The sequence below is a fragment of the Danio rerio genome, chromosome 20, assembly GCF_049306965.1.
Source record: "Danio rerio strain Tuebingen ecotype United States chromosome 20, GRCz12tu, whole genome shotgun sequence".
NCBI classification, from domain to species: domain Eukaryota; kingdom Metazoa; phylum Chordata; class Actinopteri; order Cypriniformes; family Danionidae; genus Danio; species Danio rerio.
The window spans coordinates 53,857,279-53,881,593 of NC_133195.1; the positions used below are offsets into that span (position 1 = coordinate 53,857,279).

At 40.3% G+C, this 24,315-nt stretch overlaps 1 protein-coding gene across 16 annotated transcripts in view; it reads left to right on the top strand.

Annotated features, from left to right (window-relative positions):
• fut8b (fucosyltransferase 8b (alpha (1,6) fucosyltransferase)) overlaps positions 1-24,315 on the top strand; it is a 218,550-nt gene that overhangs the window by 99,561 nt on the left and 94,674 nt on the right. For 12 of the 16 annotated variants that reach the window (XM_073933785.1, XM_068215731.2, XM_005173822.6 and 9 more), the window contains one exon: positions 17,102-17,600. In XM_073933785.1, coding sequence (XP_073789886.1) covers positions 17,398-17,600 — 203 coding nt within the window. In that variant the 5' untranslated portion in view covers positions 17,102-17,397. Of the gene's footprint in view, positions 1-17,101; positions 17,601-24,315 lie in introns of those variants that run through there. The other 4 variants (XM_073933787.1, XM_073933786.1, XM_073933796.1 and 1 more) reach the window with 1 other exon arrangement.

The window sequence follows — 24,315 nt, forward strand, 5'->3', positions numbered from 1 at the left end:
CCATTCCTTCTATGACTTTCTTAACATCCATTCCATCCATGACATCTATTCTGTCCTTCCAATGTTGCAGTCATATTGACGACTGTTTGTACATTTTGACACCCGTTAAACATGTTTTGCACCCTTTTCGACACATATGTGAAACCCCTTTTAGATTTAGAGGGCCTTTTTTGCTTTTGAAATCAACCCTTACATTCAGAATTTGAACTGCAGCTTTGATTCCTGTTTAAACTGAGAAATTAAGTTTAAAAGCTGCACTCATGGGTTCAGTTCTGAAAGCAGCTCAACTCTGCCTCATTGTTGACATTACCAGCACATCGACAGCCAGTTAAATGTCCTCCGAGTGCTCAGTCAAGCCGCAGGAGTGATTTAAGTCTCTTCCAGCATAACTGACTGATTGTCAGATAGTCTTACCACAGGCCTGTTTTCCCCTGGAGCAAATACTACAAGTTTTGCTCAAGGACATGATGGTGATTCCTCCAGCACTTCAAGATTACGGGTCTGAAGTCCACTAATCTGCTGTCGGCTGTGATCATACGCTTGAGCAGCATTATCTGTGTTTCTGTTACATCCATTATGAATGATCTCAGATGAAGACCTTGTGTCTCCTCAACTGCAGTTTCCCAAGAAATGGAGAAAGCAGTTGATGTGAGCGTGATCAAAATATCAGTGCATATTTACTTTCAGAAACGTGCAGAAGGTAGCAACAAGGCCAGGGGCCTCATGTATCAACGCTGCATACGCACAAAAACTTTGCGCACGCCAGGTTTCACGCTCAGAATCGCTCACGTTTGGATTTACTAACAATGAACTGAACGTGGGAATGTGCGCAGCTTCACGGCAGCTTTCTGGCTGGCGTACGCACATTTTTTGTGCGTGTCTGTTTTATTTCCATTGGCGACTCCTTGAGACAGTTGTGTTAAATTTCTCTATACAAAGTGTCTGATCCTTGCAATGGCAGCTGTATGAGACGGGTTCATCTAGCAGGTAAATAAGGTTTCCATACCATACAGTTGAGTAGCTAAACATTAAAGCACAATTTGCAGCGGTCGCCTGTTTTCCCAATGTAATCTGAGCGATCTACTGCACGCACATTGCTATAAAGACACTATCTGAAGATGAATTTGCATTCGTGAATCAGAAACATTCAATAAATGTGCAAATAAAATATGATGCACAAACTTATTAATGATTCCTACTTGTCTTTCTCGTGATAAATAGTAGGCAAAATCTGATATGTAGCGGGGGAAAAAAAGAAGAAAGAGTTCATCAGACGCTGGATTCGAGCCGAGTTTATGCTCGAACGTGTCAAAACATGATCACATGCGTCTTACGAGGTGCACCACTGAGACTGCTAAGGGTACTGCAACATTTTACAGATGTAAACCACACTATTTCTTTTTTTTAATGCACTCAGTGCGATGTTCAGACCCAACTGTGTTAACCGCATCAGCTAAACTCTCCCACTCTATTTTTTTCTTTTGTTGTTAATTCCGGAGAACAAACTTGCAAATAACACCGCTTTTTTCCGGTCTACCTCCGAAAGGAGCACCTCCAATTCACATTCTGTTCAAAGTTTCTCTTTTTGCTTGCTTTTGCCGTTGCTTTTTCATTGGGTTTTTCCATTAGCATAGTCATTAGCATATTCATACGGGGGAGGAGGCAGGGAGGGGTTTTGTGCTCATGCATGTTGCGCTCAGTTTCGCGTTCATTCGGATGTACAAAAGAATATGCGTGAGATTCGGCGTACGCAGTGTTTCATACATCTGAATTTTTTTCTGCGTACGCACATTTACAGCTTTGTGCGTACGTAATGTTTTAGTAAGATTTCCACGCAAGTCTTCATACATGAGGCCCCAGGGCTTTTGTATACTGTATGTTATTAGGTAAGTAAGTTCAGTCTCAAAAATAATACATTTAAAAAAATGACATTTCATACACGCACAGCACAATTCACATTTACGAAATTAAATTTGTAAATTTGTAAACATTTGTAAAATCATCATATTTTTGCCAAATGTGGATTTGTGTATTTATGAATCTTGTTTTGAATTTAAGAATTGGATTTGTGGACCTTTGAATGACGTTTTGAACTTAGGAATTAGATTTGTGTCGTTTTGAATGATGTTTTGAATTTACGATTTGGATTTGTGTATTTTTAAATGTCACTTTGAATTTATGAATTAGATTTGTGCATTTTTCAATGACGTTTTAAATTTACTAATTAGATTTGTGCATTTTTGAATGACGTTTTCAACTAAGGAATTAGATTTGTGTATTTTTGAATGATGTTTTAAATTTAGGAATTAGATTTGTGTATTTTTGAATGATGTTTTAAATTTAGGAATTAGATTTGTGTATTTTTGAATGATGTTTTAAATTTAGGAATTAGATTTGTGTATTTTTGAAGGATGTTTTAAATTTACGAATTAGATTTGTGTGTTTTTGAATGACGTTTTGAATTTACAAATTTGATTTGTGTATTTTTGAATGAAGTTTTTAATTTACGAATTGGATTTGTGTATTTTTTTAATGACGTTTTGATTTTATGAATTGGATTTGTGTATTTTTTTAATGACGTTTTGATTTTATGAATTGGATTTGTGTATTTTTGTATGAGGGTTTGATTTTATGAATTGGATTTGTGTATTTGTGAATGACGTTTAAAATTTTTGAATTGGATTTGTGTATTTTTGAATGACGTTTAAAATTTTTTAATTGGATTTGTGTATTTTTGAATGACGTTTTAAATTTTTGAATTGGATTTGTGTATTTTTGTAATGATATTTTGAACTTACGAATTGGATTTGTGTATTTTTGAATGACATTTTGATTTTATGAATTGGATTTGTGTATTTTTGAATGACATTTTGATTTTATGAATTGGATTTGTGTATTTTTAAATGACGTTTTGATTTTACGAATTGGATTTGTGTATTTTTAAATGACGTTTTAAATTTTTGAATTGAATTTGTGTATTTTTGAATGACGTTTTGATTTTACGAATTGGATTTGTGTATTTTTGAATGACGTTTTGATTTTACGAATTGGATTTGTGTATTTTTGAATGACGTTTTGATTTTACGAATTGGATTTGTGTATTTTTGAATGACGTTTTGAACTTGCAAATTAGATTTTGTAAATATGTTGTGGATGTATAAAGGATGTTTTTGCTGCTGCTGCTGCTGTTGTTGTTGTTGTTGTTGTGGTAGTACTGGTGGTGAAGGTGGTGGTGGAAGTAGTAGTGGTAGGGGTGGGGGTGGTGGGAGTAAATAAAAAGATATTAAAACATATGTTAATGTAAAATAAAAATTGTTAAATCTAAAATGTTTACTTAATTCTAAAAATATGTTAGAGTCTGATATGATAAAACTCTGAATTGTAAATCATTGGATCATTGCAGTGTGTCTTGCGTTCTTGTTTTGTTGATCCATGTTGTCCATGTCCTGGTTTTATCCACTGTGTCCCATGTCTCCCAGATGAATCCTGTCCTAGATTGCCATTCCCTTTTGCTGGACACTTTTATCCAAAAATACATTCAAACTCATACACACACACATTGATTTTATGCTTTTATTTGGATCAAAAATAATAGGCATAACAATCAGAATTCATACACTCTGGGAGGTCTGTTAACAAAATGACGATTATAAAAGACATTCTTACATTCATACTTGTGTACATTTTCAACATTTCATATTTAAAACTCAAGGACAGACTAAACATCTCTGTTTACACATTTGCATGCTCTTTATGATGGCAGAAACGGAATTTTGACTCTGCACACTCCAACATATTACGCACACACAGAGACATATACACCCACAGACACTCATACACGTTCACGCACACACATTTGGAGGAACATCAAGGTTGTAATCTGTCAAACCCTTCACATTAAAGTAGACATGATGAAAATCATGACCTTTTCAACGTTTAAGTGCTATAATCGGGTCATTAGATTCCTCCCAAGAACTAGGCCTGCATGATGCACAATAAAAATCAGACATTTCAATATTTAGTTTTCCTTTTGCCATATGAATGCAATTTCTTCAACTGACTTGACTATCTCTGTTTGGAAGGAATTTATCATTTTAGATTGATTAGGATGATTCTCGAGCATTAATCTGCATAAAATATATTTTAAAATCTACAAGCATAGATAAATACAGTAAAGAAAAAGAGATTAAATAACAACTTTTTTTTAGCATTCTCTGAGGAGTCTAATGGTGTATCCACACCAGACGCCGATGAAGTGTTGAGCGTGAGTGAGTTACATGTTAAGTCAAGATGTGAAAAGACATCTTGAGGTGCGATTTGCAGGAATGGCATGATTCTGCGCATTTCACACACTTAACGCGCAAATCATTGAGTTGGAAAATCTGAACTTTAGCGGACATTCGCGCTGCGTTACTCAATCAAGAGCTTGCTCTAGTATGGGCATGATTATGATCTCTTTGCAAATCCTCTCCAGTTGTGTCAGGTTGGATGGTAAATGTTGGTGGACAGCTGTTTCTAGGTCTCTCCAGAGATGCTCAATTGGGTTTATGTCAGGGCTCTGGCAGGGCCATTCAAGAACAGTTACAGAGTTGTTGTGAAGCCACTCCTTCGTTATTTTATAACATTACAATTCGTTGTATTTTTATTTATTGCATTTTTTAGGTTACAATTCTTTATTTACAGTGTGCTTGTAAGTTTACAGTGTTACTGGGAACCAAAATTTGCGTAAATAATGTCAATTTTATAGTAAATTGTAATTATTAATTTACAGTGTGGTTAAAATTTGCGTAAATAATGTCAATTTTATAGTAAATTGTAATTATTAATTTACAGTGTGGTTAAAATTTGCGTAAATTAATGTCAATTTTGTAGTAAATTGTAATTATTAATTTACAGTGTGGTTAAAATTTGCGTAAATTAATGTCAATTTTGTAGTAAATTGTAATTATTAATTTACAGTGTGGTTAAAATTTGCGTAAATTAATGTCAATTTTGAAGTAAATTGTAATTATTAATTTACAGTGCGGTTATACAGTCTTTCTGGGAACCAAAATTGCCATTAAGTTACTGCAAATTTTACAGTATTTTTACAGTGTTTGAGGGAGTAAATTTACAGGAAATTTATATTTTTGGTGAACTAGCCCTATAAGGGTTAATGATGGTCTGGTAAGTTTACTGCTGTCCGGAGAACAGTGTGCTGTTTCAGGGAATCGTGTGGAGCTGCGGTGTGAATAGGTTATGCGGGTTTCACCTTTCCTATGAGTGACTGACAGGTAAATGACAGCAGCACAGCGGCAAAAACATGATGAAGTGCTGAGTCTGAAAGGTCAAAAGCGTTACTGAGGAAGCAAGAGCATAATGGGAACAGCACTGGGTCTATTGAACATGCTGAAGGACTGTTTAGACTCAGAAACGGCATCTTTAGAAACAGCAAAACGTTGATTTAAAGAAACAGTTCACCAAAGAATTTGAACTCTTTATTTACTCACTTTTTTTAAGGAGGAGGTTTTAAAGAAAGCTAAAAACATGTAACAACTGATATTCATCATATTTGTTTTTTTTCCTACTATGGATGTCAATGGTTACAGGTTTCTGGCATTCTTCAAAATATATGTTTGCTGGTGTATAGCGTAAAACAATATTATACGGTGTATATATATATACAGAGCATTCAGAAAGCATTAATAGCGCTTCACTTTTTCCACATTTTTTATGTTACAGCTTTATTCCAAAATGAATTAAATGTATTGATTTCCTCAACATTCTACACACAATCCCCCATAATGACAATGTGGAAAAAGAGTTTTTGAAATTGTTGTAAATTTAAAATAAAATAAAAAATAAAAATTCAAATGAAAAATCACCAGTGCATCAGTATTGACAGACTTTACCGTGAATCTCTAAATTGAGCTCAGGTACATTCTGTTTCCACTGATCATTCTTGGGATGTTTCAATAACTTCATTGGAGTTCACCTGTGCTCAATTCAGTTGATTGGACATGATTTAAAAAGGCGTACACCTGTCTATATAAGGGCCCAGGGTTGACAGTGCATGTCAAAGCACAAACCAAGCATGAAGACAAAGGAATTGTCTGTAGACCTCCGCGGCAGGATTGTCTCAAGGCACAAGGCTGTGGAAGCTTACAGAAACGTTCCTGCTGCTCTGAAAGTTCCACTGAGCACAGCGGCCTCCATCATCCATAAGTGGAAGATGTTTGAACCACCAGGACTCTTCCTAGAGCTGGCCGGCTATCTAAGCTGAGTGATCAGGGCAGAAGGGCCTTAGTCAGGGAGGCAAACAATAACCCGATGGTCACTCTGTCTGAGCTCCAGCGTTCTTCTGTGGAGAAAGGAGAACCTTATAGAAGGACAACCATCTGTGCAGCAATCCACCAATCAGGCCTGCATGGTAGAGCGGAAAGACGGAAGACGGAAGACAATCCCCACCTGGAATTTGCCAAAAGCCATCTGAAGGACTCTCAGACCATAAGAAACTAAACTCTCTGCTCTGGTGAGACTCAAATTAAAGCCTTTAGAGTGAATGCCAGGCGTTACATTTGGAGAAAAGCAGGCAGCGCTAATCACCAGGCTCAACACCATCCCTACAGTGAAGCATGGTGGTGGCAGCATCATGCTGTGGGGATGTTTTTCAGCAGCAGGAACTGGAAGACTAGCCAGAATAGAGGGAAAGATTAATGCAGCAATGTACAGAGACATCCTGAATGAAGACCTGCTTCAGAGTGCTCTTGACCTCAGACTGAGGCGACGATTTATCTTCCAGCAGGACAATGACCCAAAGCACACCGCCAAAATATTAATATAGTGGCTCCACAAGAACTCGGTGAATGTCCAAATGTCTCGGTGAATGTTGGCATTTCTGTGTAGAGTTTGCATGGTCTCCCCGTGTTGGCGTGGGTTTCCGGGTGTTCCGGTTTCCCCCACAGTCCAAACACATGCACTATAGGTAAATTGAATGAAATAAATTGGCCGTAGTTTATAAGTGTGTGTATGTGAATGAGAGTGTATGGATGTTTCCCAGTACTGGTTTGCAGCTGGAAGGGCATCTGCTGTGTAAAACAAATGCTGAATTAGTTGGCGGTTCATTTTGCCGTGGCTGGCAACCCCTTGTATATATGTATATAACGATGACACAAGTTTCCTAATTCCTTTGGTGCTTGTAGACATCCTTTGTGTATGTAAATATGAATTGCAATGCTTATTTGAAGGGATTTTGCTTATGTATCATGATAATATCACTACTTCAAAGTGCACTTAGGAATATTTCATTAGATTAGGCTGAACAAAAACATCAATATGAAAAGCCAAAAAGCCCAAATGTGCATGAAAAAAAAAACTTTGCTTTATTTGCCTGCAGTTAGGGATGTAACGGTATCAGAATTTCACGGTACGGTAATACCTCGGTATGAATGTCACGATACAGTATTTATTGAATCATTTACAGGAAAAACAAAACTAATAAAAAGACCCCAAAAAAGTGCCAAAAGTGTCAATGACATACAAATTAGCCATCTATCTGTAAGCTTTAAAACAGGAACTTCAATTTTAATAACAAAAAATTATTAAACCATGTAAAAAAATAAAGTTTCAATTTAGTATTGTTGAAAACTCATCACATTCAACATTTAATCACTCACTCACTCAGATAGAGATGGGTTTTAAGGAAAATTATCATATAACTATAATCTGGTAAAAGCTGGTATCTCTGGGTATTTACAATGTCCCCTACAACAGAAAAAAACCCTCTCATTTGGGACTGAGGTTTCTGGGACAGAGATATGACTTGGCCCAGGTTGACAGCAGTGGGTAACGTTGTGCATTGTCTTTCCCCCACTTGAGAGGACAAGCCATGAGTGAGATTGAGGTCTCTTTGCGGTACAAGTCAATGTCTGCATCAACGCGATGCGACACACCCTCCGTCCCGCCCTTCAGTAAGCGCGCGACAACACCGCTCTTGCGTATGCGCGCTCAACCCCCCCTCCCCGCTTTACAGTACGCGCACGACAACACAGCTGATCAGAACATGCGCGACAACACCGCTATTCAGTACGCGCACAACAACACAGCTGATCAGAACGCGCGCGACAACACCGCTGATCAGAACATGCGCGACAACACCGCTACTCAGTACGCGCACAACAACACAGCTGATCAGAACGCGCGCGACAACACCGCTATTCAGTAAGCGCGTGACAACACAGCTGATCAGAACGCGCGTGACAACACAGCTGATCAGAACGCGCGCGACAACACAGCTGATCAGAACGCGCGCGACAACACCGCTATTCAGTACGTGCGCGGCGACAACACCCACTTTAGGTTTCGATCATTTCCAGCTCTTTTTCATCCCCGCTACTAGAAGCACACTCCATTTCCACATTACTGGATCTGTAGCAACAACAGACCGCAAAGGATGGTGGCCACGCCTGGGCTGATGGGAATTGTAGTTTCCGCTACCTCCCGTTCGCTTCATTCGCTTGAGCAAATTTTCTCAGAAGACCTGTATTTTTACCGAGTCATGCGACTACGGTAATATCGAAAAAAATTGCTATTGCTATACGCCACCAAAAACGTATATCACCTGATCATTCGTGCATGCGCTTTCTAGTATAAACAGGAGGCATGTGTCTTGCTCTGCATTTGGTTATTGTTAGTCAACAAACGCCGGTTGAACAATGAACGCGATGACAAAGAAAGCAAGAGAGGGGTTTTTGTGGACAAACGATGAGGGCGAGTTGTTACTAAACGTAACAAATGAATAACTGCACAATGGCGCCTAAAACAGACAATAGTGCAAACAATTTCTGTGTCCATGTTGTTGTTTACAGTGAAGGCTGGTCTGCTGTCTCCCGGTAGCGTTAAAGCCATGTGTATAGTCATGTGATAGGGGCTTGACGAATAAGGGAAGGATACGCAATGACACAAAAGCCCCAATCAGATAGCGAATCTCAGCAGCCCCGCCTCCGTTTTCAGATGTCTCCATTTTCCCCCATCCACACTGAGATGGAACAGCAGCGTTTCAGAATGAAAACGGCCTCTCCAGCATTTTGAAAACACTCCGTTTTCGGCGCTCAAAGTCCGGCGTAGTGTAGACGGATGGCGTAACCGTGGCAAAACTTATTTGTTTTCACACTAAAACGCATTATTGTAAACAGGGCCTTATACATGAGCTTTTACTGTAAAGCACACTTCAGTGATCTTTGTTTTGCTTTCATATGCTCTAACATCTCGTGACTGGAAGGTATTTGAAGCTTCATGAGTTTAATGTTGTTACGTTATAGAACGTATTAATTATTTATAATGTTTATTTTATATATATAAATATTATATATATATATACAGATTTGTGTTTTGTTTATGCATTTGGAGCTGATGTTGTGTTGTGCGCTGTGGAGCATGCGCAGCTTTCTCTCTCTCTCCCCCTCCCTCTAGAGCTGCGCTTGATTGCGGTCCAGCCGTGTTGCGTGTGGGAGCGTATATAAGCTGGAGGAGAGGAACAATGGAGAGATCGTTCTGCTCGGTGCAGGTCGCAAATCTCCGTCGTCGTCGTCGCCGCCGCTGTTGTTCCGAGCGTCTCCTATCTCCTGCCCCAAACTGTTGGTTGACTTGGTGTGAATTGATTGATTTCTGTTACTGACAATTTAATTATTTTCTAAAACGGCTCTCTGTTAAATCTGAACCTATTGGCTTTTCTGATCAAATATTTATATATATTATTTTTGGTTAGAAACAGAAGCGGTAGGTTGGGAATCGCCATTTACTTTAAAACGTTTTCTCCTGGTTTGTGGTAGCAAGGGAGAAAGGGAAGTTTGCTGTAATTTTATTTGGGGTACTTTTATTTGAGCAGGTAAGTTAGAATTATTTCCCCGCAAGTTAGCTGTCTTTTTGTTTATTATTTTGGCCTGGATTCCCTTCCGAAGAGATGCTTCTATCTTTGTTGTCTAAGTAAATAATAAATATTGTTACTACTTGATCAGCGTTGTGATTATTGTGAGTTGGGACAGGAGAAGGGGAAAACCCAAATTGAGTATTTGAGTTTATCTCTATAGCTGCGTCCCAAATCGCATACTTATGCACTATTCTACGCCATTTTGTAGTATAAATAGTGTAAGTAGTGCGTTCACACTGAAAACACTAAAAATAATGAGAGCACTTCAATTACCCGGATGATGCACTCATTCAGCCGCTAAAATGAAGTGTGGAATGATGGACACTTCACGCACTCAACGACCACAGGTTTGCTTTCGTAGCGGAAGGGGCGGACGCACATGTTAAATAACTTAATTTATTTTGGATGGTGAAGGCAAAATTCTCCTACGAGAGTGATTATAGCGCCTCCCGATGGTGAATGCGGCAATACTCACGGCAGGTTTTATTTGATAGTTTGGTCATTTATTTCAATGATTTGGCAACCGTCAAACGTCATCAGGGAAACGGTTTGAACTTCCGCTTAGTAAAAAAACATTAGTGTACCATTTGGGACAACACTACATACATATACTTTCCTGTTGAGTGTGTAAGTGCATAAGTACATGAGTGCATAGTGTATAGTGTGCCATTTGGGACGCAGCTTTTGTTTTTTTTTTACACTTGTTATTGTTCCCACCAACCCTAGACTGGTCGGGACGTAACAATGTTTAATATAAAGAGAAAACCTGCTGTTAATTTACTCACCCCCAGGACATCCAAGACATCATAACATTACGGAAGATTTTGAGCTGAAACCATGGCTCTATGCCTTCTGTTATTTGTGCTGGTGGAGAAAAGAAAAAAGCCCAGCGCTGTCAGCAGGTGTAGTTCATTCCTAATGAACCCCCTCTGGTCTCTAATCAGAGAAATGGCAGTAAAATCTGACTTGACTTTTAGATCAGCGTGCCCGAAAGCTCATATAACTGAGCACAATAACTCAGCTGTAATGTTCTGCAGGGAAATTAGGAGATATAAATGATGACACAAGTTCCTTCCTTTAGTGCTTGCAGACACTGTATTTCCACGCTCCGTCTCTCTGTCTCTTTCCCTCTCTAATAATGAAAACTGATGTCCTGTTAATGTTCGCTGAAGATTCATTAAAAGCTGCTCTGTCATATTCCTCCTTAATGCTCCGTCTGCGCTGAAAGTGATGCAACCCGACTACAATGATGATCTCTTCACATTCATCACAACTATCTGCACTGCAAACATCAGCGGTGTCTTTCATAAGCGTGGCGTATACACATTTCTGCTCATTTTCGCAGTTCCCAGTAGCTGTAGTCTATAAAAGACAAACTTGACGATAGAAAGTAGCTTTAAAAGGGAGCTATTATGCAAAAATCACTTTTATAAGGGGTTTAAACACAGTTGTGCGTCAGCAGTGTGTGAATAAAGACATCCTCTAACGGTAAAAATTAAGTGACTTCTAGAGCTGCAGGATTCTGGCTAAAATGGGAGTCGCGATTTTTTTTGCTTAAAATAAAGATCACGATTCTCTCACAATTCTGTAGATATAAAATAAAGGCATGGTAAAAACAAACATATGGCACAACATTCATTTTCTTGTTGGCTCAGTCCCTTTATTAATCCAGGGTCACCACAGCGGAACGAACCGCCAACTTATCCAGCAAGTTTTTTATGCAACGGATGCCCTTCCAGCCGCAACCCGTCTCTGGAAATCACACACACACACACACACACACACACACAATTTAGCCTACCTAATTCACCTGTACCGCATGTCTTTGGACTGTGGGGGAAACCGGAGCACCCGGAGGAAACCCACGCGAAGGTAGGGAGAACATGCAAACTCCACACAGAAACGCCAACTGAGCCAAGGTTCGAACCAGCGACCTTCTTGCTGTGAGGCGACAGCACTACCTACTGCGCCACTGCCTCGCCATATGGCACAACATCGATAATAATATTATGTGTAGGTCTGCTGGTTTCTATAAATAATTCTATTCTACTTATAATAATTGTGATGTTGAATTATTATGTTTGAGATTTATGCTTGCTATCTGTCATATTAGACTTTTTTTTTTCACTGGTAAAATCAGACATTTGCCATTATCAGATTATATTCAACAATATATAGGCTAGAGTAGTTATACTGACATTGTGAACAGTCAGTTTAAACAAAATTTTTTTTGTAGGTTTCAATTGCTGGAAACGATCCGACTGCCGCTCGCTCAGATCCTCTGATTCAAAAAGATGCTCCAGCACATTAGTAGGATGTGATTGTTCATGATACACAGAGGGAGCCAATAGAATTTAACAACCGAAACTGACACAAGACACTTTTCCAGTCGCAATATTTGAATTAATCACAGACAACGTCTGAACCGTGATGCAAATGGAAACCGCAATTGTGCCAATTCCTTCCAGAAATAGCTCATGCTTCCTCAGAAGACTGGGAATCTTTAAGAAAATCTGCAATTGTGTTTGGATTTGCCTTCTGTATCCTGTGTTTTATATTGACTGATAGTTGAGTTATGTGTTTGTATAAATCAAATAGTCACTGTAAAAAAAAAAAAAAATCCAACTGCAAAAAAGTCAAGACAACACATGTTTTTATGGTGCTTTAACTTATTTTAATGAGTCAATCAGGTTTCAAATTGTTTAATGTATGCAAAGTTTAACTTAATATTTTTAGACAGTTTAATTGATCTAAGTTGAGATGACTAGAAAAGTTCATTTGATTCAGCAAACGGAATTAGGGCAGCAAGATTGTTTTGTTTGCAGTGTGACTGTTTACTTTAGCAAAACTCACATTAATAACAGCAAAAATATATCTCGATATGAAATTTAGTCAAAAGGGTGAAATCGGTTTGTCATTTAAAGGAGCGGGGGACCCTGCACAACAAAAATTATGCTGGAAGGGGTACACTAAGCATTAAAGAGTAACAAGAAGGGGTCCTGACCAATTTTTAATAGTGATGAGTCTGTAGTGATGGCCTCTTCAGGGAGGGATGAATAAATTCTTAATCCGTATATCCTGCATTTTGCTTTCAGATGTATAAGTTAAACTGTTAAAGTAACTATAAAACAGAAGGTTGTCATTTTTCCCCTATCGAGACGTGTTTATACACCACAAATGGTACAGAAATAAAAAATAAATAAATAAATAAAAAATTTGGGGGATGCATGCATGCATTTTGGGGGGGGGGGGGGGGGGGGGGGTGGCTGATTGAATTGTTAAACAGCTTTATTCATTGTTATAGGAGTTGTCTTCTTGCATTGCGTCACAAACTAATTTTTTATATTTTTATTTTTTCCCGGCGGTAGTTACCTCAATTTTTGCTGTTCATTGTATAACATTAATCTTTGCCCAGTAGCTTTGCAATCCATGACTGATGGTGAAATTGCTGGCTGCAAATTGCTGGTAGTGCTGACGCAATGTTTTTTTCTTCCTCATTCCTGCAGGGTATCTGTATATCCTGCATTTTGCTTTCAGATGCAAAGTTAAAGTCACCATGAAACAGAAGTTAAGATTTTTTTGAGAAGTTTTTTCCGCTATCGAGATGTATATCCACTTCAAATGGTCCTAAATTTAGAAAAAAATTTAGGGGGATGCAGAATGTTTTTCTTTGGGAACTGATTGGACTGTTGGACAAATGTATTCATTGTTATGAGAATTGTCTTCTTGCGTTGCATCACAAACAAATTTGTTTATGCTAAAGCTCAGCTGTCCTTTTTCCTGCCGGTAGTTGCCTCATCTTTTTCTGTTTATTTGCATAACGTTAATCTTTCCCCATTAGCTTTGCATTCCATGACTGATGGTGATATTGCTGCAAATTGCTGGCTGCACTGACGCAATGTTTTTTTTTCTTCCTCATTCCTGGAGGGAATCCGTATATCCTGCATTTTGCTTTCAGATGCAAACTTAAAGTCATCATGAAACAGAGGTTGAATGTAATTTTTTCTGCTATCATGACATATATATCCACTTCAAATGGTCCTCAAATGAGTAAAAAATTCAGGGGGGTGCAGGATTTTTTCGTTCGTTGAAAACTAATTGGATTGTTTGCCAGCTTTATTAATTGTAATGGGAATTGTCTTCTTATGTTGCATCACAAAAAATTTGTTTATGCTAAAGCTCAGCTGTCTTTTCTCCCGCCGGTAGATGCCTCATCTTTTGCTGTTCATTTGTATAATGTTAAACTTTCCCCAGTAGCTTTGCATTCAACGACTGATGGTGATATTGCTGCAAATGGCTGACACAAAGTCTTTTCTCCACCATTCCTGGAGGGAATCCGTATATCCTGCATTTTGCATACAAGTGCAAACTTTAAGGGTCACGAAACACCAAAACACATTTTTTGAGCTGTTGACAGTCGTATATGTGTCCCACACTGCTAAAAACACTATTAGGACCTATATTTCGCTAAAAAGTGTAAATTTGGTTGTTTTTGCGTTATTTCAAGCAAATTCGTACTTCCGGTTTGAAACGAATTTTTGAAGCTGCGTCACGGTCATGACATAATAGCGTGTATTCCAGCGTGTAGACTGGACGTCTGTGCCAGAGTGAGTCTTATTACGTCTTACAGTGTGATGCATTAATGCATGAGTAAGGCTTGGTTCAAACCAATCAGCGCGCTCTATTGTGCAACTTCATTAATATTCATTACTGTCACAGTGTTTAGACACACACCACGTTATTTTGGCAAAACAAGCGTGAAGTGTTGCTTTTATAGTTTGCTGCAGTTAAGTTTCGTTTTCATTTTCTCTCTGTGAGAGCTCAGACTCACATGTGGATTAACAGTGTACGCGACGCTCGACAACAATAACTTACGTGTCTAAGGAGGATTATTGTTTACCTGAGAGCTGTTCTCATCTGCAAACGCTGAGATCCGGATTCGCTTGTAGTCTCCTCTTAATATAGACGCGGCTCTAGTTGCTGGTGATTGTCCTGTCTCTACAGATTTGGTAAGTGAGCGACCAGTGCTCTTTGTTTATTCAGTTTGTTCGTATCAAACTAAGTTAACCATTGCACCGAGTGTAAACATGTTAGCACCACAACCAAACTTTAACCTCGTGTAGGGTTTTTACTGCATTTAGTGACCGGAATAACACATGCGGCTTTCTGACACTACCTGCCGAGTGCATCTAAGTTTGCGGGACATGCGGAGGGTTTTTATTTTTCTCTCATTCGCCGTGCGGTATCAAACATTGCATGAAAAATACACGCTTAGAGCAGTTCCTCGAATAAAATCTCTTGTTTGTCGCGAGGGGCATGAATGAATTCCCTGAATGAAAGAGCCAAACCGCAGTTAAAGTCCACCATTCAATAATTTGGCAAATAATTCGACTACAGATGTCCATGTAAACACCATCACTTTCTCCTGTGTGTGTGTGTGTGTGTGTGTGTGTATTTTGACTCTGAAACTCGCATGTGCCCAAATAGACACTCCCACACCGTCCCACTTTAGTTCCTCCGACACTCCCCCCTAAACTGAGCTGGACACGCCCACTTTTCTGACTTTTTCCAAAGTAGAGGTGTGAAAACACCCTGCTGAAACAAGGGGGTTTCATGGCCCTTTAAAGTCATCATGAAACAGAAGTTAGGATTGTCATTTTAGTCAGTTGTCGCCTCGTCTCTAGATGTTCATTTGCCCAAAGTTAAACTCTCCCCCAGTAGCTTTGCATTCCACGGCTGATACTAATATTGCTGCAAATCGCTTGCAGTGCAGATACAATGTTTGTTCTCCGTCATTCCTGCAGGGAAACTGATGACACTGGGTTTTGTAGCGTCACTTAAATGTGCTTCACGTCAGTCAGACGGCACAGCGACTGGTCATAAAACATGTGTCAGCATCTGCAGGACATGTCTGGAGGAATGAGGGGGATTTTAGCTGTCAGAGTCTGAGCGAAAGGGTCGAGACGTGAGGGGTGCACAATATACAGTTGAAAATCAGAACTATTATCCCTTCTGAATTATTAGCCCCCCTGTATATTTTTCTCTAGTTTTTGTTTAAAGAGCCCATATTATACATGAAATAGGGTCATATCTTGGTTGTAAGGGTCTCCAACAACAGTTAAATATGCATGCAAGGTCAAAAAACACTTTCGTGGTCTTATAATCTGCATTTATTTTTAGCTAATTATCCCAGCGACTCCTGTATGAATCGTTCAGTGATTCATTTGTTCCCAAACCCCTCCTTAGCGCGAAGCTAATCTGCGCTGATTGGACCGATGACAGTCTGTCGCGATTGGTCGACTGCCTTCAGTCAGAGAGTGAAATGGCCAATAGCCAATCAGCAATATAAAAGTAATCACAGTTCAAACACGCTCGATAGTGTTGGCGTGGATTTTAGCGCGCACACACACACACACAAACACACACACCTCCGGACGACAGTGCGCGCACACGCACACACAGACACACACACTACTCCTCGTCCACGGAGCTCCGTTAACAAAGCAGCACGCGTCGTGTTTTTAACGTGACTTTGCACGCGATAAGAGAATATAGCCAGTTGACCTGATACAGTACACGCGGTTACAAGTAACAAATCACAACTAAATACATTTGCAAGCTAGAGTAAACGAGACAACTTTAATCGCACGTACTTACACTTGAGAAATGGAGGAAGAAAAATCCATCCTGACGTCCATCAGTAAGTTACTCTTTACTGATCCTTCCTTTAACAAACGCTGATGAAGTATTCTTTGTAGCATGTAGTTTCCAGAAGTTTCCAGTAGTTTCCAACTGCTTGGCTTTAATGCTGAGGATTCATCTTTGGCTAGAGACTCAATATATCCATCTGCAGTGTGACTTCAATCGACCGGCATGTTTGTGTGTGTGTTTGTGGGGGTGTGTGTGTGTGTGTGTGTCTGGGTTTCTGCGTCAGAGGGCGGGCCTCAGGTTTGAAATCTCCCGGGTTTGCGCGTGCACGTGAATAACTTGGTTTCGTTCGTACGTCATGGCGAAACACTTAGCTGGATACTTCACTTCACTTAGAGCTGTGTTACACACTACATGGAGGGGAATTTTCAAAAACCCATAATATGGGCTCTTTAAAGTAAATATGATTTTTTTTTCAACACATTTAGCTAGTTTTTTAATAACTGATCTTTTTTTTCTGACGTTCTCTTCTCTTTCTTTCAACAGAATGGCAATGCATTCAGAAAACCCAACTTTTTGGACTCAATCTCCAATGAGATGCCAGTAAAATAACAAATCCAGAACCACCATCACCTCCAGGAACAGAATATGGAGGATCTGCCTTCCTGACGTGCCACGATGCACAAACACCCGCTCTGTGTTGACGTCCCGGCGTAGACGCTGTGTGTTTTTACTCATTTATTTATTTGTTTTTCATCTGGACGCTCCTCTTTTGAAGCCCCTTTTAATCTTCAGACTGACCATGGCTGTGTGTCGGTGGTGACCAGAGCTCGGCGGCAGAAATGCGTCCATGGACGGGCTCGTGGCGCTGGATTGCGCTGGTCCTGCTGGCCTGGGGGACGCTGCTTTTTTACATTGGTGGACATTTGGTGAAAGACAGCGAACATGCGCCGAGATCAAGCCGTGAGCTCGCCAAGATCCTCACTAAACTGGAGAGACTGAAGCAGCAGAATGAAGACCTACGTCGCATGGCTCAGTCGTTACGGTAAATACACATATCGCTCTTAGGGGCTATTCACACTTTTAAATTCTTTTTCTATGTAAACACTTGTTTGATGGACTTTTGGGATGGATGTTTTCGGTCTTTTTACAAAAGCAGACAGTTGTACCAGGCCCGGATTGCCCAATCGAGGGGACCGGGAGAGTTCCCGGCGGGCCGGTCCGTTTTTTGTCCGCAAGGGCCGGTGTTTCTAGCTGCTTGCACTCTCAGCAGTCGCACTTTTTTTCATTTATTTATTTATTTGACCATATTTATCCAATATGTGTCCATATGTCGGAAATATCCAGAAGCAGCTATACTGTTTTGTACTGTCACGTTGGGTGAGATTCCCGCTTTTTTTAGTATAAATATATATAACATTAATGAACATCAGTAACTCGCCAGTAACTTATTTAATGCATGTTACTGTAAGAAAACATTGTAAATAATTGGAAATCCGGCGACCGCAATCATCAAACCCTTGGGAACAACTGTGGTCGGAACCAAAGTTCACAGGTCTGTGTTCTCTGAACTCCGATCAAGCGGTGGACGTCTTCATTTTGATTGTTTGCCACCGAACCGGGGGAACTTCCGGCTACTTTGACGCTCTCGCCGCTTTCGGTGTGAACCTACGGTTAGACTGACTTTTGCTGTTTATACTAATTAGGCTGTTGTTAGATGAATTTTCAAGAGAGGCTTGAAGAAAATCGTGAAACTCTTTTTTTATTATTATTTGTTTATTATAAATCAATCATTCATTCATTTTCTTGTCGGCTTAGTCCCTTTATTAATCCGGGGTCGCCACAGCAGAATGAACCGCCAGCTTATCCAGCAAGTTTTTACGCAGCGGATGCCCTTCCAGCCACAACCCATCTCTGGGAAACATCCACACACTACAGACAATTTAGCCTACCCAATTCACCTGTACCACATGTCTTTTGACTGTGGGGGAAACTGGCGCACCCAGAGGAAACCCCCGCGAAGGCAGGGAGAACGTGCTACCCACTGCGCCACACATGGAGGATACAACAAGCTAATCCAGCTAAAAATAGTGCTTAAAATGCCACTTATTGGAGTATTTAAACATCATAATTAAATAGAAAATGAGGTGAATAACAGTAAAAAAAAAAAAGTCCACATTTTGAAAAAAAAAGAACCAACCCTTTGACCAGGCGGGCCTGTACAATGGTTTATTTAAATTTTTAGCATTGCATACGTTTTAACAAAAACATCTAAACAAACAGATTAATTGATTTGTTAACTCCACCCCCCCCCCCCCCCTTATTTAATTTCTTAGATTTAGTCATTTGTCAGAAGCTCTTTACATGCTAGGAACTTGTATTTGATTGACAGGTTTAGTATGAAGATGTGTTGTGCTTTTATACAGTAGTTTTAGCTGATTGACATGTCAGTGGTTTGTGTGCTTTGCTGCTGAAGACTCTTTCTAATATTTACAGTGCTTGACCTGATTCTGTCTGGTGTGAGTTTATTTCTCTGGAGTCAGCTCCTGTGTTTAACACAACAGGGGAAATGAAAGAGGAGAAGAGATATTCCATGAAAACAAAATCCCATGTTTTAAAAAATGTTTGATTTTTTTTATTTTTTTATTTTTTCTCTGAGTAAAATTATTTTAAACCATTTAAGATATCTCGTTGAAGACAGAATTATTAGCCCTCCTGTGTAATTTTTTCTTTTCTTTATCAAATATTTCCAAAGTGCTGTTGAACATTTTGACTGTATTTTCTCTTGTTTTTCTCCTGGAGAAAGTCTTGGTTCTTTAAGTTTGGCTAAAAAAAAAAAAATAAAATAAAATAAAAAATAACATATATATATATATATATATATATATATATATATATATATATATATATATATATATATATATATATATATATTTATATACATACAGTTGAAGTCATAATAATTATTTGCTCTCCTGAATTATTAGCCTCCTGTTTATTTTTTTCCCCAATTTCTCTTTAACGGAGAGCAGATTGTTCTCAACACATTTCTAAGCATAATAGTTTTAATAACTCATCTCTAATAACTGATTTATTTTATCTTTGACATGATGACAGTAAATAATAATTGACTAGATATTCTTCAAGACACTTCTATACAGCTTACAGTAACAGTTCAAGGCTTAACTAGGTTAATTAGGTTAGGCAGATCAGGCTAATTAGGCAAGTTATTGTATATCGATGGTTTGTTCTGTAGACTTGAAAAAAATATAGGTCACGCTTTACAATTAGGTTCATTATTTAATGTTAATCAATGCATTTACTTACATGAACAATACATTTACCACTGTATTTGTTCATGTTAGTTAACGTTAGTTAATGAAAATACAGTAGTTCCGTGTTAGTTCATGTTAACTGATGGTGCATTAACTAATGTTAACAAGCGTGGACTTGGATGTTAATAGTGCATTAGTAAATGTTCAATTATGATTAATAAATGCTGTACATGTGTTGTTCATGACTAGTTCATGTTAGTAAATGCATTAACTAATGAACCCTATTGTAAAGTGTTACCAAAATATAAATAGCTTAAAGGGGCTAATAATATTGACCTTAAAATAGTAAAAAATGTATATATTCTAGCCGAAATAAAACAAAAATAAATAATAATTGACGTGCTTATTTAAACATGCTTTAAGTTAACATATTATACTTTCAGTTATTCATTCATTTATTTTTCTTTGGCTTAGTCCCTTTATTTATCAAGGGTGGCCACGGTGGAATGAACCGCTAGCGTATCCAGCATATGTTTTACACAGCGGATGCCCTTCCAGCTGCAACTCGGCACTGGGAAACACCCATTCGCGCGCGCGCACACACACACACACACACATAAACTATGGTCAGTTTAGTTCACGGCCCCAAAGTGCATGTGTTTGGATTGTGGGGAAAACCGAAGGACCTGTAGGAAACCCACTCCAACACGGGAAGAACATGCAAACTCCACAGAGAAATGACTACTGGCCCAGCCATGACTCGAACAACTGACCTTCTTGCTGTGAGGTGACAGTGCTGACCACTGAGCCACTTTGTTGCCGGCACTTTCAACTATCTAAATCAATAAAAATCAATGTATGTCACATTTCTTTTTGTCTCTGTAACCCCGCCGGTCCCACACCGCCCTACCCGCTCTGAGCGGGGATTGAACTAGCGACCTTCCGCACGGCAGTCGGTTGCTCTAACAAGGAGGCCAAAGATCATGGCCTCCAGTGTCTGTTGCTAGAGCACTTTTAGAGGTCAGAGAAGTGAGGTTTACCTGCACAGCACCTACGAGCTGGCCTCCGTTACACTTGCCCCCCTAAACCTCACTCCCATCCGGGTCACGGCACCAGTGTGACCCTGCCGGTCGCACACCACCCAACCTGCTCCGAGCTGGGATCAAACTGGCGACCTTCTGCATGGGAGTCGGTTGTTCTAACAATGAGGCTAAAGACCATGGCCTCTAGCGTCTGTCACTAGAGCACCTTTAGAGGTCAGAGGAGTGAGGTTTACTTGCACAGCACTTACTAGCTGGCCTCCGTTACACTCGCCCCCTAAACCTCACTCCCATCTGGGTCACGGCACCAATGTAACCCTGCCGGTCCCACACCACCCAACCCGCTCCGAGCTGGGATCGAACCGCGAACTTCCGCATGGGAGTAGGTTGCTTTAACAATGAGGCTAAAGACAATGGCCTCTAGCGTTTGTCACTGGAGCACCTTTAGAGGTCAGAGGAGTGAGGTTTACCTGCACAGCACCTACGAGCTGGCCTCCGTTGCACTCCCCCCCTAAACCTCACTCCCATCTGGGTCACAGCACCAATGTAACCCCGCCGGTCCCACACCACCCAACCCAATCCGAGCTGGGATCGACCGGCGACCTTCCGCATGGGAAGGTCTAACAAGGAGGCTAAAGAGGTCAGAGGAGTGTTAACCTGCACTTACTATCTGGCCTCCGTTAAATCTCCGTAACTTTTTTTTACATGAAGAGCTTACGCTGAGGAAAGAAACTCAGCAAAACTTTCCTCCAGCGCAGAGCAAACATCAGAGAAAGTGAGATTTAGCAGACGACCTGATCTGCCTGGACAAAATCAAGACTGCAGAACTACTAATCGAAGGAATAATTACAGATTACAGCAGCCACAACGAGCAGTGTTGATTATACAGAGCTGTTTAAGGGAAGTCTGCAGTGAATATAAGCTGCTGTGCTCATTTGTCTTCTTGTCAGGCTGAAGGAGCTGCATCTATTTCAGATGGAAATCTTGATTTGATCAATGTCTTGTGTGTTTTATTCTGTGCTGTTTGTGTCTGGTGTGCCTCGTTCATTGATCCGCTTTGAACCCCAATCTCAGGATCTCCGATAGACCCAGCAGTGTCCTTGACCTGTGCAACTGGGCCAGTTTTAATCATTAAAGAGCTGGATTTAGTGGAGTTTGACCAGCTAGTGCTCATATTTAAATAAGATGCAATTGAAGACAATAGTTGCATCCTAAATGACACACCGTGTAGAAGTCTGGAGTAATTATTAGCAGAAGAGAATGATTTACCGTTTGCCAAGCTTATATGAAAAGTATTTGATTGTATTTTTTATATCTATAATTGATTACAATACTTACTTTTAGACTTTCCCAGGGTACTGTAAAGGAGGATCCGGCCAAGGGTTGAACTTAGGTTCCAGGAGCAACAATGCAGTTTTTGTCCAGGCCGTGGTATACTGGACCAGCTCTGTACCCTCACCAGGGTGCTCAAGGGTTCATGGGAGTATGCCCAACCAGTCCACATGTGGAGAAGGCATTAAACCGTGTCCCCCATGGCATTCTGTGGAGGGTGCTGTTGGAGATACCCAGCTATACCTCTCTTTTCACCCTGATGATCCCTCGGTTCCAGCTCGCATATCAGCCTGCCTGTCGGTCATTGCACACTGGATGAAAGATCATCATCTTCAGCATCTTCAGAAGTTTCTGCCAACCCGACTCTACACCATAACTTTTCAATCCAGATGGATTGGCAACCATTACTGCATCCAGAATGGTGAAAAGCCTTGGAGTAACGATTGATGACCAAGTAAACTTCTCTGACCACATTTCTAGAACTGCTCGATCGTGCAGATTCGCACTCTACAACATCAGAAAGGTCCGACCCTTCTTATCTGAACATGCAGCTCAACTCCTTGTTCAAGCTCTTGTTCTCTCCAAACTGGATTACTGCAACTCTCTACTAGCAGGGCTCTCAGCTAACTCTATCAAACCTCTTCAGCTGCTTCAGAACGCAGCAGCATGAGTGGTCTTCAATGAACCTAAAAGAGCACATGTCACTCCGCTGCTCCTCCGTTTGCACTGGCTGCCAGCTGCTGCTCGCATCAAATTAAATGCTCTGATGTTTGCCTACAAAGCCACCTCTGGCTTTACTCCTCCTTATCTGCTCTCACTTGCAGATGTATGCGCCCTGCAGAAACTTGCGTTCAGTGAATGAACGTTGCCTCGTGGTTCCATCCCAAAGAGGGAAGAAAATACTTTCCCGAACTCTCGCATTCAATCTGCCCAGTTGGTGGAATGAACTCCCTAACTGCATCAGAACGGCAGAGTCACTCGCTGTCTTCAAGAAACGACTAAAAACTCAACTTTTTAATTTATACTTCACTTCCTAATCTGCAATTGCCTCTCTGGCTATACCACTAACTGTACTCAAAAAAAAAACTTGTATTACTAACCCTTCCCTTCTTAGACTTTACAGACCTGAAACTTGCCTACAGCACTTATTCATTGTTGCTCTTATAGTTGTGTAAATTGCTTCCTTGTCCTCATTTGTAAGTCGCTTTGAATAAAAGCATCTGCTAAATGACTACATGTAAATGTAAATATAAATGGAGTATGGGGTCAGAGGTGCTCTGTTAAGGGCTGTCTCTTCTCTTTATGAACAGGGAAGGAGTTTGTTTTGCATTACTAGCAATAAGTCAGACTTGTTTCCAGTGAATGTTGAGCTCCGGCAGGGCTGCCCTTTGTCACCAAATCTGTTCCTAATTTTTATGGACAGAATTTCAATGCTACCTTGGGCTGGAGGGGATCCGGTTCGGGGACCACAGGTTTTAATCTCTGTTATCCGCAGACGATGTTGTTCTGTTGGCTTCATTGAATATAGATCTTCAGCATACACTGGGGCTTTTTGCTGCCAAGTGTTATGCGGCTGGGATGAGAATCAGCACCTCCATGTTCCAGTCCATGGTGCTCCACCGGAAAAAGGGGGTTTGCCATCTCCAGGTTGGAGGAAAGTCCTTACCCTAGGTGAAGGAATTCAAGTATCTTGGGGTTTGTTCACAAGTGAGGCAAGGATGGAATGTGAGATTGACAGGTGGATTGGTGCAGCCGTAGCAGTAATGCAGTCAATGTACTGGTCTGTTGTGGTAAAGAAGGAGCTGAGCTGAAAGCTCTCGGTTTACCGGCCAACTACGTTCATACTTTTATCTATGGTCTTGAGCTTTGGGTCATGACTGAAAGGACAAGTTCTTGGAATCAAGCGGCTGAAATGAGTTTCCTATGCAGGGTGGCAGGGCGCACTCTTATGGATAGTGTGAGGAGCTCTGTCACCTAGGAGGAGCTCGGAGTAGAGACGCTGCTCCTCCACATCAAGAGGTGGCTCGGGCATCTGTTTTAAACAGGCACAAAAAACAAGAACACATTACACCTGTACTAGTTTCTCTACACTGGCTGTCAATCCAGTTTAGTA